At 52.7% G+C, this 17488-nt stretch overlaps 1 protein-coding gene across 1 annotated transcript; it reads right to left on the bottom strand.

Moving 5' to 3' along the window:
- Positions 1-12749: 12749 nt before the first annotated feature.
- On the bottom strand, positions 12750-17187 carry LOC147097853 (zinc finger protein 703-A-like). The gene is made up of 2 exons (XM_085970884.1): positions 16724-17187; positions 12750-14498 (listed from the first exon to the last, which is right to left on the bottom strand). The coding sequence occupies exons 1-2, from the start codon at positions 16946-16948 to the stop codon at positions 13164-13166; spliced, it is 1560 nt and encodes a 519-aa protein (XP_085827010.1). The 5' UTR covers positions 16949-17187; the 3' UTR covers positions 12750-13163.
- Positions 17188-17488: the final 301 nt, after the last annotated feature.

Here is a 17488-nt window from a genome sequence, read left to right as displayed (position 1 = left end):
CAATCCCAAACTACTCCCACTGCCCCGCTCTCTCCCCACGGCCCTGTATCAATCCCAAACTAATCCCACTGCCCTGCTCTCTCCCCATAGCCCTGTATCAATCCCCAAACTAATCCCACTGCCCCGCTCTCTCCCCACGGCCCTGTATCAATCCCAAACTAATCCCATTGCCCCGCTCTCTCCCCATAGCCCTATATCAATCCCAAACTAATCCCACTGCCCCGCATTCTCCCCATAGCCCTGTATCAATCCCAAACTAATCCCACTGCCCCGCTCTCTCCCCATAGCCCTGTATCAATCCCAAACTACTCCCACTGCCCCGCTCTCTCCCCACGGCCCTGTATCAATCCCAAACTAATCCCACTGCCCTGCTCTCTCCCCATAGCCCTGTATCAATCCCCAAACTAATCCCACTGCCCCGCTCTCTCCCCACGGCCCTGTATCAATCCCAAACTAATCCCACTGCCCTGCTCTCTCCCCATAGCCCTGTATCAATCCCAAACTAATCCCACTGCCCTGCTCTCTCCCCATAGCCCAGTATCTTCCTCTGCTTTAAATTTCTTTGTACTCGTCCCTCAGAAGATTGTTGTCGCGACAGCTGGGCTGACTTTTTATGAACCTTTGATAGTTATGGAGGCAGCTTTGTGGAATCTGATAAGATCTTGTATTGCGTAATTCTAAGGGTAAAGAGATGCAGAAAGTCTCCTTGTGCGACCACAGTTATCTAACCGGAAATTTCTCCATCAATCTGTCAGGGTGATGTATGGATCTCACTGGAGCCCGCCAATACCATTGTTTAGTTTAAGTGGCACTCTCTGCTCCTCGCATGATTTATTTCACCCAGCAACTTCAGATCTCCAAAGTAGAGACTTATGTTGGTATCCTGTATGATCCGCTTCTTTAAACAATTGTAACTCTTGTTGTACACTGGTCTCCTAGTTACATGAGAAACAGTTTGCAGCGGATTCCTGCCGTGTAGAATCAAGTCTGTGCTGCTTATCCCACATCACAGTATTCCCTTTGTTACGCTCCGAAGTATGGATTTCAAAACTAACGCTGGACTCTCTCACTTGCTTTAAGATTACCAGCTACCTTGGCGCTTGTACTGTTTCCGTTAGTTTAGCGTTTCTCCAGGATTGCGCTGGGTCTCCAAGAACTAAAGACGAATTAATCTCTCGGAAAAAGAGCCAAACCCGGGAGAAAAATCATAGGCATGTTAAAAAATTTTAATTATTTTCTTTGAACACTTTTGATATTATTTATAAAAGTATTGGACATGGGGAAAAATGGCTGCTTGACTGACAGTGAAGAATCATCCAATCGGATAACGGAGAGTCTATCCGCTTTCTGATTGGTGCGGGAAGGCAGGGCGCCGTGACGACGGACGTGTTGGGTGACCAATGGCGGCAGTGTGGGGGGGCGGAGCGGTGGGACGCAGGAGGTCATGTGATGAAACCCCCAGGAATACGGCCAGAGTTTGGCGACCCCAGCAATCTGAAGAATGTGAGGTCCCAACTGGGTCACTCCTGCCCTTCAGGAAACCTGCCGTCCAAACCCGGTCTGGGCCTACAGGAGACTCCAGTCCCACACCAACTGTTAGCTGAAGTGGCGCACACAGCAGTTCAAGAAGGCGGCCCACCACCATCTTCTCAAAGGCAACTAGGGATGGGCAATAAATGCTGGCCTTGCCAGCGACACCCACATCCCCAGAATTAATATTTAAAAATATTTTACAGGTTAATCTGTGCTTCTACCTGTGACAAAGATCAGAGTGAGGAGGAGGAATTTCTTTATAGAGAGACTTATTGTAACATGGAAGTGGTTGAAACCATTGCACCTTCTAAAGGAAAATTAGATAAATATTTGCAGCAGAGGAAGATACAGGTCTATGGGGAGAGAGCGGGGCAGTGGGGTTAGTTTGGGGATTGATACAGGGCTATGGGGAGAGAGTGGGGCAGTGGGATTAGTTTGGGATTGATACAGGGCTATGGGGAGAGAGCGGGGCAGTGGGATTAGTTTGGGATTGATACAGGGCTATGGGGAGAGAGCGGGGCAGTGGGATTAGTTTGGGATTGATACAGGTCTATGGGGAGAGAGCGGGGCAGTGGGATTAGTTTGGGATTGATACAGGGCTATGGGGAGAGAGCGGGGCAGTGGGATTAGTTTGGGATTGATACAGGGCTATGGGGAGAGAGCGGGGCAGTGGGATTAGTTTGGGGCTGGATACAGGGCTATGGGGAGAGAGCAGGGCAGTGGGATTAGTTTGGGGATTGATACAGGGCCATGGGGCGAGAGCGGGGCAGTGGGATTAGTTTGTGATTGATACAGGGCTATGGGGAGAGAGCGGGGCAGTGGGATTAGTTTGGGATTGATACAGGGCTATAGGGAGAAAGCGGGGAAGTGGGATTAGTTTGGGATTGATACAGGGCTATGGGAAGAGAGCGGGGCAGTGGGATTAGTTTGGGATTGATACGGGGCTATGAGGAGCGAGTGGGGCAGTGGGATTTGTTTGGGATTGATACAGGGTTATGGGGAGAGAGCAGGGCAGTGGGATTAGTTTGGGATTGATACAGGGCTATGGGGAGAGAGCAGGGCAGTGGGATTAGTTTGGGATTGATACAGGGCTATGGGGAGAGAGCAGGGCAGTGGGATTAGTTTGGGATTGATAGAGGGCTATGGGGGAGAGAGTGGGGCAGTGGGATTAGTTTGGGATTGTGCCAAGTAGTCGGAGCAGATACAATGGGCCGAATGGCGTCCTCTTGGACTGTAAACTATGGTTCCATGGCGTGGTAGAGTTGAGGCTATTTGGCCAGTCGTGCCTGTACTAAGTCAGCAGAGGTTTAGCCCGGATCACAGCAGGAGACATCGAAAGGATTGACTCACCTATTACTGTTCATACAGAGCATCAGCTAGTTTAACAATGTGTGACAGGGTGGCTGAGGAAGATGACCCATAACTTGCCCAGACAAAGGCATATAAGAACTTGTATTTCTACAGCGCTTTACACCACCTCAGGACGTCCCAAAGCACTTTACAGCCAATGACACACTTTTGAGGTGCAGTCACTGTTGTAATGTAGGAAACGCAACAGCCAATTTGCACATAGCAAGCTCCCACAAACAGCAGTGACGTAAATGAACAAATTATCTGTTTTTTAGTGATGTTGGTTGAGGGATAAATATTGGCCAGGACACCGACTCCCCTGCTCCTCTTCGAAATAGTAGTCATGGGACATTTTACGTCCATTGAGGGCAGACAGGGCCTCAGTTTAATGTCTCATCTGAATGATGGCTCCTCTGATAGTGCAGCACTCCCCCGGTACTGTCCCTCCAACAGTGCAGCACTCCCTCAGTACTGCCCCTCCAACAGTGCAGCGCTCCCTCAGTACTGCCCCTCCGACAGTGCGGCGCTCCCTCAGTACTGCCCCTCCGACAGTGCGGCGCTCCCTCAGTACTGCCCCTCTGACAGTGCGGCGCTCCCTCAGTACTGCCCCTCCGACAGTGCGGCGCTCCCTCAGTACTGCCCCTCCGGCAGTGCGGCGCTTCCTCAGTACTGCCCCTCCGACAGTGCGGCGCTCCCTCAGTACTGCCCCTCCGACGGTGCGGTGCTCCCCCGGTACTGTCCCTCCAACAGTGCAGCACTCCCTCAGTGCTGCCCCTCCGACAGTGCAGCGCTCCCTCAGTACTGCCCCTCCGACAGTGCGGCACTCCCTCAGTACTGCCGCTCCGACAGTGCAGCGCTCCCTCAGTACTGCCCCTCCAACAGTGCAGCGCTCCCTCAGTACTGCCCCTCCAACAGTGCAGCGCTCCCTCAGTACTGCCCCTCCAACAGTGCAGCGCTCCCTCAGTACTGCCCCTCCGACAGTGCAGCGCTCCCTCAGTACTGTCCCTCCGACAGTGCAGCGCTCCCTCAGTACTGCCTCTCTGACAGTGCAGCGCTCCCTCAGTACTGCCTCTCTGACAGTGCGGCGCTCCCTCAGTATTGAACCTCTGACAGTGCGGCGCTCCCTCAGTACTGCACTGGGAGTGTCAGCCTGAATTGTTGGCTGAAGTCTCTGGAGTGGGACTTGAACACACGACCTTCTGACTCAGAGGCGACAGTGCGCCCCACTGAGCCAAGCTGACCCTAGGGATGGCCAATAAATGAAAGGTTTCCAGCATCACCCACATCCCGAGGTCAAATAAAAAACAAAGCATGCTCGGCGAAAGGTGATCGACCTGAAACGTTAACCCTCCCTTCCTCTCTCCGCAGGTGCTGTCTGACCCGCTGAGTGTTCCCACCACTTTCTGCTCCGAGTTAAGCGTCGGAACAATTGCTGACTAAGGACTTGGATAGCGCACTGATGATGATGCAACAATTCATCCAATCAACAGAAGGCACTTGAACTTGTCTAGCGAGTGAGTTACGTTTCCGATGATGGGTCAGTCGTGCATTCCTCTAATAGGTTAGACCCTTACGTGTGCTGTTTAATAATTGCAACAAATGGCTTGAATTGAGCAAAGTGCTACTTAGAAAGCATTAATTATGCTGCATTCTGCTGACATAGCGGGAAGCGTGAGCTGATGGTCACCGACGCACAGACAGAACGCTTTGATTTATGAACGTGTTTTATCGACTGACGTAGTCAAACGACACGAGAAATATAGATTCTTTATATTCCTGGTACAAAGACAAGGAATCGCGCACCATTTACCTGCAAGGCTTTACAAGATTAAGCACTTCTAATTTAAAAAAAAAAGTTTTTAATATATTAAGGTCCAGTGAAGGAGACTGTGGACAGGGGAGTGAGTAATCGATGATCACAGTGCGAAGGAGGAGTTACAGGGACACAGTGGGGATGTAGAAGAACTCGCATTTCTACAACCTCAGGACGTCCCAACCCGCACTACAGCCAATGGAGCACTTTTTGAAATGTAGTTGTTTTTCTAACATATGAAACGCGGCTTAAATTTGCACACAGCAAGATCCCACACAACGGCGATGTGACAATGATCAGGTAATCTTTTTTTTTAGTGATGGTTGTTGAGGGATAAATGTGGGCCAGGGCACCGGGGAGAACTCCCCTGCTCTTCTTCCAATTGTGCCATGGGGAATCTCTTACCAACCTGAGAGAGCAGACGGGGCCTCGGTTTAATGTCTCATCTGAAAGACGGCCCCTCCGACAGTGCGGCACTCCCTCAGCACTGCACTGGGAGTGTCAGCCTGGATTTTTATGCTCAAGGCTCTGGAGTGGGGACTTGAACCCACAAACCTTCTGACTCAGAGGTGAGGGTGCTGCCCACTGAGCCACAGCTGACACTGATCAATATGCATTTGACATGCCGGGAGTGTTAAGACGCACCAGTGTTCAGTAGGGTTGACGATGGGAATGTGTCCATGGCTGATCTCCGAGCAAGGCATCGAGAAACAACTTGTAAAGAAGACAACCAGAGTGAGCAGGTCCTATGACGGTGTGTCCTGACTCACACCAAGTCCCGTTCACCCATCACTCCCTGTGCTCGCCGACCTAATTGGCTCCCGGTCCGGCAACACCTCGAATTTAAAATTCTCATCCCGGTGTACCAATCCCTCCACGGCCTCACCTCTCCCTCTCTCTGTAACCTCCTCCAGCCCTACAATCCTCCGAGATCTCTCCAATTCTGGCTCTTGTGTATCCCCAATTTTCATCGCTCCACCAATGGCGGCCGTGCCTTCAGCTGGCGAGGCCCTAAGCTCTTTCATTCCCTCCCTAAACCTCTCCGCCTGTCCTGTTCTATCGAGCAAACACTGCGTCTGAATAATGTGGATGTTGAGAGCTCGCTAAAAGCTGAGCATCACTGCCCTGTAAACCCGGTCCTGTAGACACAGAAACATAGAAGATAGGAGCAGGAGTAGGCTGTTCGGTCCCTCGAGCCTGCTCCGCCATTTAATGAGATCATGGCTGATCATCCAAATTCAGTACCCTGTCCCTGCTTTCTCCCCATATCCCTTGATCTCTTTAGCCTCAAGAAATATATCCAACTCCTTCTTGAATATATATAATGATGAATGAATGAATTGGCCTCAACTGCCCTGTGTGGCAGAGAATTCCACAGGTTCACCACTCTCTGGGTGAAGAAATTCCTCCTCATCTCTGTCCTAAATGGCTTACCCCTTATCCTTAGACTGTGACCCCTGGTTCTGGACTCCCCTGCCATCGGGAACATCCTTCCTGCATCTAGTCTGTCTAGTCCTGTTAGAAATTTATAAGTTTCAATGAGATCCCCTCTCATTCCTGTAGGGATGTGACCGAGTGCTACAGTGGGTTTCACTGTGCACTATCTTGTGTGTGTCACAGCCCAGCCTGCCTACCCTACAGTCCAGCCCGTGTACACCCGGAAACACTAACCCGCCTCCTCTGGATCGACTCTGACTGACCTGCTGTGTGTTTCCAACATTTCCTGAGACTTTTGTGACAAGTCTAAAAATAATACTCAACGTTTTGAAATATTTAAAAAAAAAAGGAAATTGCTTGTCAAACGTGGAAGGAGTTTGCAGGCACAGAGAGGGGATCTGGATTCCAACACATTGCATCAACTGAAAAATACTGGCAACGGCTCCATTAACCCCTCGGTAGATAAAATTCTGCAACAAATCTGGCCTCCCGCGACATACACTGTCGTCGGAAAAGAAATTGAAGTGTCTTTAACCTTCAAATCATATAAATGATTCACTCCTTCTCAGTAATTACTTGACTTGGATAATTAAGCGTCAGTCCACTTAACTGGACAAATCCCAGGAATGAAAGGCATTAAAAGAAAATGCTTTATTTTTAGATTTCTCGAACTTCCTGCCATAATCCAACCCTCTGTGATTCTGCAGAAATCTTATAGGGCAGTAGAAGGAGGCCATTCGGCCCATCGTGCCTGTGCCGGCTCTTTGAAAGAGCTCTCCAATTAATCCCACTCCCCCCCTGCTTTCCCCACAGCCCTGCTAATTTTTCCTTTTCAAGTATTTATCCATTTCCCCTTTTGAAAGTTATTATTGAATCTGCTTCCACCGCCCTTTCAGGCAGCGCATTCCAGATCACAACAACTCGCTGCGTAAAAACATTCTCCTCCTCGTCCCCTCTGGCTCTTTTGCCAATCACCTTCACTCTGTGTCCTCTGGTTACCGACCCTCCTGCCACTGGAAACAGTTTCTCCTGATTTGCTCGATCAATGTTTAATCAAAGCCCAGAGCAGTTCCTGCAGCCTGGGCTTTAGGTCTCGATTGCCAGAGAGCTTCTGGAGGCTTAGAATGAATCAAATTAAAAAAACAACTCATTGACCATCGAATAAAATCTGACAATCATCGCAGCTTCGAGATAGAGCACTGCGCACTTGGGAGACGCAAGGAGAGTTTGATCACCAGCTCCGGAGTCAATCATTGCCAGCTTAACTGTTTTTTTGAACAGAATTTTCTTTACCCAGAGAGTGGTGAGAATGTGGAACTCGCTACCACAGGGAGTGGTTGAGGTGAATAGTGTCGATACATTTAAGGGGAAGCTCGATAAACACACGAGGGAGAAAGGAATAGAAGGATATGGTGACGGGGTGAGATGAAGAGGGGTGGGAGGAGGCTCGTGTGGAACAGAAACACCAGCACGGAGCAGGGGGGCCGAATGGCCTGTTTCTATGCTGTAAAATTATACGTAATTCTAATTTTGACCTTTTCAATTGAAGGATTGGAATTTGTGTGTTTCTTTTTTACCAAATTGGAACTATGGCTGAACTGAGGCAACATATCCAGGAGCAATTTTAACGTAACTCGCCCGTCGGGAACTGGCGGGATCGGGAGCGATGCTGGTTTTACACTTCGCCCAATTTTACTCTCCAGTGAAGTCAGTGGGTGAGGTGTGGAACCGACGTTCCATCCGATCCCGTGGGTTTCCTGCCTGGAGAGTTAAGTTAAAATGACACCCAGTTGACTTTAAAGCACATTACATACATCGTCCTAAATGAAGGAATAACAAACACCCATTAATCTCCTACTGCTGGACCTCCCGTGGCATTGCTCAGTGGGAAGTCAGGATAGAGTGCATTCACCCTTGGGGTGCGTTGGTGTTGCCCGAAGTACGGGGACTGGCACCGGCAGCTTGTGGCGCCCAGGACGCTCCATCTGGTGGTCGGAGGGTGCAGCTGCTGGCAAATGGCGACGCCCAAATAAGGAGTGCGGGACCTTCGTGGTTAATTTAATAAACCGCTTGTCGACCTCGGTGCGCACGGGGGAGTGGAGACCAAGCGTAGTTTTCAGGTGAAGGCGGGGTCAGAGGTCGAGGATAATTGGACCAGGGCTCCCGAATGTAATTGAGTCCCAATTTTAAAACCATGCACAGTCCTTATTTTTATATATTTCCATTATAAATTCCTATGCCCACATTTATAATGAATACGTCCTATATAAACATCACGCTGTAATTACAGCCTCTCGCCAACGGATGTGCTGCAGCGCCTCTACTGGCGGAAGGGTGTAATTACAGCGTGACACGTTTACATAGCCAGTTTCCATTGTAAGTTTGGACATAGGGATTTATAATGTAAAAAGTTAAGACACAAAAGTGCACGCAGATGTAAGACTTTTAATACTTTACTAATTAAGTTGCCGTGGCGATGTACACAGGGAGTCAAAACCAAGTGTAGCCCTCAGGGGAATCGGGGTTAGAGAACAAGCGGGAAATAGACCGAGGCGGGCGGCAGATGTAATTCAGTCCCCATTTTAAAGTCAGACATTCTGTGTTTATTTTCATGTCTGCCCATTATACCTCCCCACATCCAGATTTGTAATGGAAACTGTCTATGTAAACATGCCACGCTTTAATTACGCCCTCCCGCCAGTGGTGGCGCTGCGCCTCCACGAGAGGGGGAATGGAATTAGTGTGACAAGTTTACAAACACCATTTCCATTCTAAATGTGGACGTAGGTTTTACAGAGTTTGTCGATAGATATAGACAGATAGAAAGAAAATAGATAGGTAGAGAAGATAGATACAGAGCTAGATAGATAAACAGATTAATTTTTGGTTCAAACCGTTTCCCATTCCATCAGGATCTGATCGAATTGCTTTGTCTGACAGTTAAGTTATCACGAATCTGCAGTACATGCACCCTGGCGAGCGTGAAGTGACCCGACACGGTGGAAACACACAATGGACAGGGTCGAGCTCAAGAAAAAAAGCCCCGAGATCATCTGATAAGCACACCTGGCGGTAGGAATTGGAGCAACGAAAGGGGAAGATTCGAAGGGAGCTGTAAATCCACGGAACGGCTTTGCATAAGATTCCTAACAATCCGCAAACCACATTCGGCGATCGGGCCACATTTTCTCATGTTACTCTGGGCCTCGGTCTGAGTCACGTTCTGGCCGCATCCATCGCTTTACCAATAATCCACGTTTCCCACTGGTTCAAAGACAGAGGTTCCGTACCTCACCTGGGTGCAAAATATCACTCAAAACATCTCCAGGTTTCCCATCGACTCCACAACTAGTTAAATAGATCTAGTTTGTTTCGGAAGGGGTAACAGTACATCTGCAACAACGAGAATTGACACCGAACCCCGCAGGATAACAGCCCCGGGACCAGCTGTTATTTAAGTCGAGTCCTTTCCAACGTCTTGTTTCAATCGGTAAAGATCCAACCCATGCTATCTCGCAAAACCCTGCCAGCAGATTTGCAGCAAGGACCAGGCTGGTCCAATTTACATTGTCCCTCCCCTCAATAAAAAAGAAAAAAAAATCAGCGATTAAAAGTAATATAAAAGTCACATTTTCAAAGATTCAGAACTGTAAACAAATGCAGAGACTTCAGTCACGTGCAGCGGCTGGAGAAGCTGGGATTGTTCTCCTTGGAGCAGAGAAGGTTAAGAGGAGATTTAATAGAGGTGGTTAAAATCAGGAATGGTTTTGATAAGAGTAAATAAGGAGAAACTGTTTCCAGTGGCAGGAGGGTCACAGATTGAAGATAATCGGCAAAAGTACCAGGGGGGAGATGAGATTTTTTTTTTACCCGGTGAGTTGTTGTGATCTGGAACGCGCTGCCTGAAAGGGCGGTGGAAGCAGATTCAATAGTAACTTTCAAAAGGAAAAATTTGCAGGGCTGGGGTAAGAGTGGAGGGGTGGGGGGGCGGGGGGGAGTGGGACTAATTGGAGAGCTCTTTCAAAGAGCCGGCACAGGCACGATGGGCCGAATGGCCTCTTTCTGTGCTGTGTGATTTGATGATTCTAATCAGATGATCCCCACCTTAGGCCTGCGTTATTCCAGCATTAACTATAGCTAAACGCACACCTGATAAAAACATTTGCCGTGGATTCTTGCAAGGTAGTATTATCAGAACGTGCCCTGGGCTCCACCAGCGGATGCCCAGCGACTGGCATGAGGTACGTGGGGTGTTGGCATCATTTGGTGGGAGTAAGGTGGGCGGGGGGGGGGGGGGGGAGAAGACACTGGCCATTCACAGCCTCAGGCAGAGACGGCCGCCTGTGAATTGCCACGGTCCGAACAGTCCGCACAGGGCTCTGTGACCAAGAACAAATCCATCAAACATCATCACAGACTGGGCTCGGGTGAATCTCATCAGTGGGAGAGCATTGAGGAAATAATACTGCAAAAATCAACGCTATTTCTTTTCCCCTGCCCCCCGAAAGTATTAACCTGACTTAATTTCTTTAAAATAAAACCAGGAATTGCTGGTCGGGCAGCATCCAGTGGCGGGAGAAAAGGTGTCAACGATTCAGGTCCTTCCCTGAGTGTTTCCCAGCAATTTCCAACAGCCGCAGCATTTTAATTTTGTTTCATTTGTTTAAAACAAGCAAATTGAGCAAAAAAAAGTAACTAGGGTTGAAATAAGAATTGTGTGTGGGTATTTTTTTAAACGAAAGATCAGAACTGATACATCTCCGGGGAGGATGGAACTGTTGGGATAACGCTTGGGCTGTGATTATTAAACCCCAGGATTAGATTCTGCACCTTTTCCCCCTGTTGTTATTCCCAATGGATTTAATACCCGTTTGCTGCAAACTCCAATTCCCATTAAAATGAAAATTTGCTGTCGTGTCACTTTATTTTTCGGCCCTTAGGTGGCGCCCTTCTCCTCGAATTGGCTCTGTTCTATTTCCTGACCCAGTCATTCCTGCACAGACATTGTCCATCGCCCACTTGTTGCGGAGATTAAACACAATCTCCTCCCCCTCCCATTGCCCTCTTCATCAATGTCACATCTCGCCCCCATCGCACTTCAGATTTGTAACGATTTTTCATTTGCATTCAAATTAACTCATTAAATTGGATACAAGGCCACGAACTCCCATGGGATGCAGAAACTCCTTGCGCTCTATAGAGGGGAAGGCTAGGGATGGGAGACTTGCATTTCTCCCGCATCTTTCACCACCTCCGGACGTCCCAAGTGCTTTACAGCCAATGAAGTACTTTTGAAGTGTGGTCGCTGTTGTAATGTAGGAAACGCAGCAGCCAATTTGTGCACAGCAAGCTCCCACAAACAGCAATGTGATAATGACCAGATCATCTGTTTTTTTTAGTGGTGATGATTGAGGGATAAATATTGACCAGGACACTGGGGAGAACTTCCCCTGCTCTTCTTCAAATAGTGCCACGGGATCTTTTACATCCATGAGAGGGCAGACAGAGCTTTGGTTTAACGTCTCATCCGAAAGACAGCACCACTGACAGTGCAGCACTCCCTCAGTACTGCCCCTCCGACAGTGCGGCGCTCCCTCAGTACTGCCCCTCCGACAGTGCAGCGCTCCCTCAGTACTGCCCCTCCGACAGTGCAGCGCTCCCTCAGTACTGACCCTCCGACAGTGCAGCGCTCCCTCAGTACTGCCCCTCCGACAGTGCGGCGCTCCCTCAGTACTGACCCTTCGACAGTGCGGCGCTCCCTCAGTACTGACCCTTCGACAGTGCGGCGCTCCCTCAGTACTGCCCCTCCGACAGTGCAGCGCTCCCTCAGTACTGCCCCTCCGACAGTGCGGTGCTCCCTCAGTACTGCCCCTCCGACAGTGCAGCGCTCCCTCAGTACTGCCCCTCCGACAGTGCAGCGCTCCCTCAGTACTGCCCCTCCGACAGTGCAGCGCTCCCTCAGTACTGCCCCTCCGACAGTGCAGCGCTCCCTCAGTACTGCCCCTCCGACAGTGCAGCGCTCCCTCAGTACTGCCCCTCCGACAGTGCAGCGCTCCCTCAGTACTGCCCCTCCGACAGTGCAGCGCTCCCTCAGTACTGCCCCTCCGACAGTGCAGCGCTCCCTCAGTACTGACCCTCCGACAGTGCAGCGCTCCCTTAGTACTGCCCCTCCGACAGTGCAGCGCTTCCTCAGTACTGACCCTCCGACAGTGCAGCGCTCCCTCAGTACTGCCCCTCCGACAGTGCAGCGCTTCCTCAGTACTGCCCCTCCGACAGTGCAGCGCTCCCTCAGTACTGACCCTCCGACAGTGCAGCGCTCCCTCAGTACTGACCCTCCGACAGTGCAGCGCTCCCTCAGTACTGCCCCTCCGACAGTGCAGCGCTCCCTCAGTACTGCCCCTCCGACAGTGCGGCGCTCCCTCAGTACTGCCCCTCCGACAGTGCAGCGCTCCCTCAGTACTGCACTGGGGGGTGTCAGCCTGGAACTGGGCTTGAACACACGACCTTCTGACTCAGAGGCAAGTGAGTGCTACCCATTGAGTAACGGCTGACACCTTTAAGGGAGGGGGAGGAGCGAGGGCGGGAGGGTCGAAGAATTCATGAGGAGTCATCAGAATATAAATATAATCAGGTTCTCATTTAATAACAAAATAAGACCTCCCATTTCTTGGATAGCCCTGCCATCGTATGTGTTATCCCCTTTGAAGTACAATACAAAAAAATATTACATCTCCATTGTACAGGTTAAAAATAAGCAAAATCTCAAATGAGAGCAGAATGAGGGTTTACCAAAAACATGCAAATCAACTCCCCCCTTCCCCAAGAAACAAAAGGAGAGAATGAAAAATATTTTTAAATAAGACAATTTAAAGAAAACTTGTTGCAAAAAAACAATAGTTTGTATATACAGCATTCTACATTAGGTAAGAGGTGAGTCTATGAGATCTTATAGTCCCTGTTTCAAGCTAACATATACAGGTAATAAATAAGTCCCAGTCCCGTCCCACCCGCGCTCCAGACCGTCGGGTCCTCACTGGTATCCCAGCGCTGAAGCCGACGTCAGACGCTGTCCGTAGAGGGCGTACGGAGAGTAATAGGGGCTGGCGGCGGACATGGTGAGGGCGGAGGTGGTGGGCGCTGCCAGGTGGCTCTTGCTGTACGGGTGGTACCTGCTGAGCGCCAGGGTGTGCGGGCTGCGGAGAGACAGGCCGTTGGGACTCCCCGGGGGCCCCTGGGGGAGGTGCAGGTTGCAGGAGGCTGGGGATGGGTAGCCTGCCAGCAGCTTCTCGGCCCCGGGCAGGGCGGTGTGGGTACGCAGGTGGTTGAGGAGTTCCTCGGAGCTGGAGAAGCGTTTGTCACAGGGCCCGCCGGCCGACACCCAGTTGCATATGTGGGGCAGCGGGTCGCTGTGGAGCATGAAGCCATAGGTGTACAAGGGGTGGGCGCCCAAGGGTGGCGTGGCGCCAGTAGTCAGGACCGAGGAGTGCAGCGGGTGAGACGGGTAGACCAGGGGGTATCCAGACTTCAGGGAGGAGGGATCATGCAGGCAGGACGAGCAGCCGCTGCCCCCCAGGTGCGAGGCGTTGTGATAGGTCAAGCAGTAGGGATCCCGGCACAGTCCTTGCATGAAGGCGGGCGGCGACGCCCCAGTCAAGGGACTGGAGTTGGCGGACTTGCTGGGCATCGGGCATCCCACGGCTCCGGACAACGGGCTGCCCACCAGGCCGGACTTGGGCTCCATGCCAGCGACGAACTGCGAGGGATAGGCAGCAGCGTAGGCTCCGACAATCGATCCATGATAACCCATGCTGGACGGGGGCAAGGGGTAGACCGAGGGTCCCGGCTTGTAGGGCGAAACTGGCGCCACGTGTCCCGCTGCCAGGCTGGCGTTGGCGGCTTCGCACTTGGCCGCGCTCGGCGTGTCCCTGTGTTGGCTCGGCTCGCTGGGGCCGCCGCCGGCCCGGTTGTGGCCCGGGTTAGCGGGCGAATGGTCTGGGCAAGCCCTGCCGACCTCGGGCTCCTTCTTGTCCTCCATGTCGCTGGCCTTGCCGTCTCCGAGGGCGGGCGAGCTGGCAGTGGGTGATGAGGGCGGGCGGGCTGGGAACGTTGGGCAGGATCCACCCGGCACCCTGAAGCCAGCCTTCTCACCGGGCTCCTTCCTGGACTCTCCCGACTTGGAGTAGGGCTTGAAGCTGGACTTGTCGTCGGTGGCGCCCTCACCCAGTTTCAGGGAGGACGATGACCGCGAGGATTCCTTCTCGCTGGACGTCACTGAGCTGAGCTTGGACGACGGCTGAGGGTCGGGTTTGCCAATCTGAGAACACGTCTGGGCTAAGAGGGCCAGTGGACTTTTCTTGGCATCCAACTAGAAACACGGGAGATAAGAGAGAGATGGACGATCAGAGGGGAGATCAAAGCAGAGCACTTGTTACAACTACAGGTCATCAATATAAAAGAGAGTCACTAATCAACCCAACAGGGAATTCAGGAGAAACTCCTTTACCCAGAGAGTGGTGAGAATGTGGAACTCGCTGCCACAGGGAGTGGTTGAAGCGAATAGTGTAGATGGATTTAAGGGGAAGCTGGATAAACACATGGGGGAGAAAAGAATAGAAGGATATGGTGATAGGGTGAGATGAAGAGGGTGGGAGGAGGCTCGAGTGGAGCAGAAACACCGGCACGGAGCAGTGGGGCCGAATGGCCTGTCTCTGTGCTGTGAATACTGTGTAACTCTATGGCCTAGAAATTCAGTTGCCTTAGCGCCGCTTTTGAGGCACTAGAGGGAGTAGCGCCAGAGTTATGGCCAGTTTAAAAATTCCCTGGGGCCCTAAATCGGCGTTGCACCGGTAGCGCTGCGCCGGCACCGATGACGTCATCGGTGTGCGCAGCGTCCCGGTTGCCATGCCGACGGGCCCTAGCGCCGAAATTCAGTTGCGGCCGCCTCGCCCGTGGCAGCCGCAACTAAGACTCTGGCAACAGAGTCTTGCATGAGTTTGCGCCGGCGCATTAAAGGCCCCGCGGCGGCCGGCCGCTTTCCCGCCGGCCGCCTGCCCGCAGCTCCCTCCCCGGACTTCTCCCCCCCACCCCCCGGAACAGATGCAAGCCCGGCACTTGTCCGAGGTGCCGGGCTCATTTTTAGACAGATTTGCGCGGGCCGCGGCCGGGTGCAGGCAGCTCCTCCTTAACGGAAGGAGGAGGCCTGCACTTCCCGAGCCTGCCGCACCGCATCGGGTGCCGCAGCGCCGGAATTGCGGCGCGAAACGGCAGTTAGCGCCGATTTACCGCCGCAAAGACCCTTCAGTAGCGCCGGCAGCCGTTTGGGCGCGGCCCTGCTGAATTTTTGGCGCGCGCAGGGGGACTTAGCGCCGGCTCTAACTTCCGGCGCTAAAGCCCTGGCTAAGCCAAAACCCAATTTCTAGGCCTATATCTATAGAAGTAGATTGCGAGTTTTCAGAAGTCATCCAGCACCATCTACAACAAGCTTTGCATTGGGAAGAAACACTCCAGCACATTGGAGCAGGATTGAGGCTGTGTTGACAGTTTGAGCGCTGAGCTGAGGTGAGGGGCTCAGTGAGGGGAGGGGCTCAGTGAGGGGAGGGAGTGAGGGGCTCAGTGAGGGGAGGGAGTGAGGGGCTCAGTGAGGGGAGGGAGTGAGGGGCTCAGTGAGGGGAGGGGGTGAGGGGCTCAGTGAGGGGAGGGAGTGAGGGGCTCAGTGAGGGGAGGGGGTGAGGGGAGGGAGTGAGGGGAGGGGGTGAGGGGCTCAGTCAGGGGTGGGGGTGAGGAGTTTGGGGTATTTGTGTTAAAGGTTGAGAGAGAGGGAGGGAGCAGAGAATCAGACGCAGTTGTGATTGTTGGCTGGGGCTGGGTCTGACACACAATATTTTAACAGAACATTCCGCACCGTGTCCGAAAAAAAGCGAACACGAGCTTAGCGAAATTCTTTAAAAAAACGAAAGTAGCGCCGGGCGCTATTAACGCCGAGTTCCGGGGGAATCTCTCGCCCTCGCAACTCTCCCAGTTTGGGAATCGGAGCAAAGTCTCGCTCCAAAAATAAAAACCCCTTACAGACCCAGCCCCAGATCCGCGAACTCTCCCGTCTCCCTGAAGGAATTCAAACACCGAGCCCCGAGTACAGAACATTACAGAGAACGATCCCGGCTCGCTGCGGACCCGGACCGCAAACTCTCCCCCCGATCCGCCTCACTTCACCAACCCGTGTCCAGCCCGCACAATGCGCTGTCTCGGGTCAGGGAGTTGTCTTTGCAATGGGAGGGAGGGGAGGGGAGGGGAAGGTTTATGGCCAAGATCCCAGTTACAGAATCCAGCCCCGGATCGCGAAACCCCGAACACTGCCGCACACAACCAACCCGGCAAATAGCGCAGATCGCAGACAGGCAGCGAATGGCTTTGACTGCGGATTGCAGTGGGAGAGGGGGGAGAGGAGGGTTTTTTTTCCCCCCCAGCGGATCCTCGGGGGCTGCTGGCGGTCCCGGGTGGCCCCAATATTCCGTCTCCCCTTGGCGGATTGCGCAGATTGCGCCCCGGTGGGCGGTGCGGAGCGGGGCTGGGCTGGAGAGCAGTTGCACTCACCTCGATGGGGCTGACCGGGGTGGAGGACATGGGCTGCAGGTATTCGGGGTGGAGAATGTGCCCCGTGTGAGCGGTCAACATCTTCAGGATCTTGATGGGGAGCCGCCTGGCCTGTCGGGCGGGGTGGGACGGGGACAGGACTGGCCCCTGGCCGGCTCCGGACTGCTCACTCTGGCTCGGGCTGATGTCTCTCTTCTCCTTTGATCCGCGGGGAGCCTGGCTCATGTCCCGGAGTCACGGCGATCTCCCGGGGGGTGGCAGGGGAGGGGGGAATGGGGGGGAAAAGTCTTCCTGGGGTTCACTCCGCGGCGGGGCACATCGCCAGAGCTCTCCTGCTGTATCCGAGCATTCTCCCCCAGCCCGGCTCCAGCACTCCCAGCTCACAGTCCCAGCACTCGGGCACACCCAAGACAACTCGCCGCCTTCCAATCAGGGATCCCCAGCTCTCATCGCTTGTGGCAGAGAGAGACACACACAGGCTCCCAGTCCGCCACCGAATGGCAGCGTCTGAATCCAAGGACCCGCCTCCTCTGCTCTCAGCCCGCCACACCTCCTCCCTCCAGACTTAAAGCAACAGCACACTGCTGCTCGGCAGAGGGGGGTTATATCCTGCCAGAGAGAGACAGAGTGAGAGAGTCAGAGGGTGAGAGAGACAGAGCGAGAGAGAGAGAGACAGAGTGAGAGAGAGGCAGAGAGTGAGAGAGAAACAGAGAGAGTGAGAGAGAGAGAGAGAGGGTGAGAGAGAGAGAGAGAGTCAGAGAAAGA

Source organism: Somniosus microcephalus, chromosome 30, assembly GCF_052327205.1.
Source record: "Somniosus microcephalus isolate GS21.2 chromosome 30, FLI_Smic_1.0, whole genome shotgun sequence".
NCBI lineage: Eukaryota > Metazoa > Chordata > Chondrichthyes > Squaliformes > Somniosidae > Somniosus > Somniosus microcephalus.
This window is presented reverse-complemented; position numbering and strand designations above follow the sequence as displayed.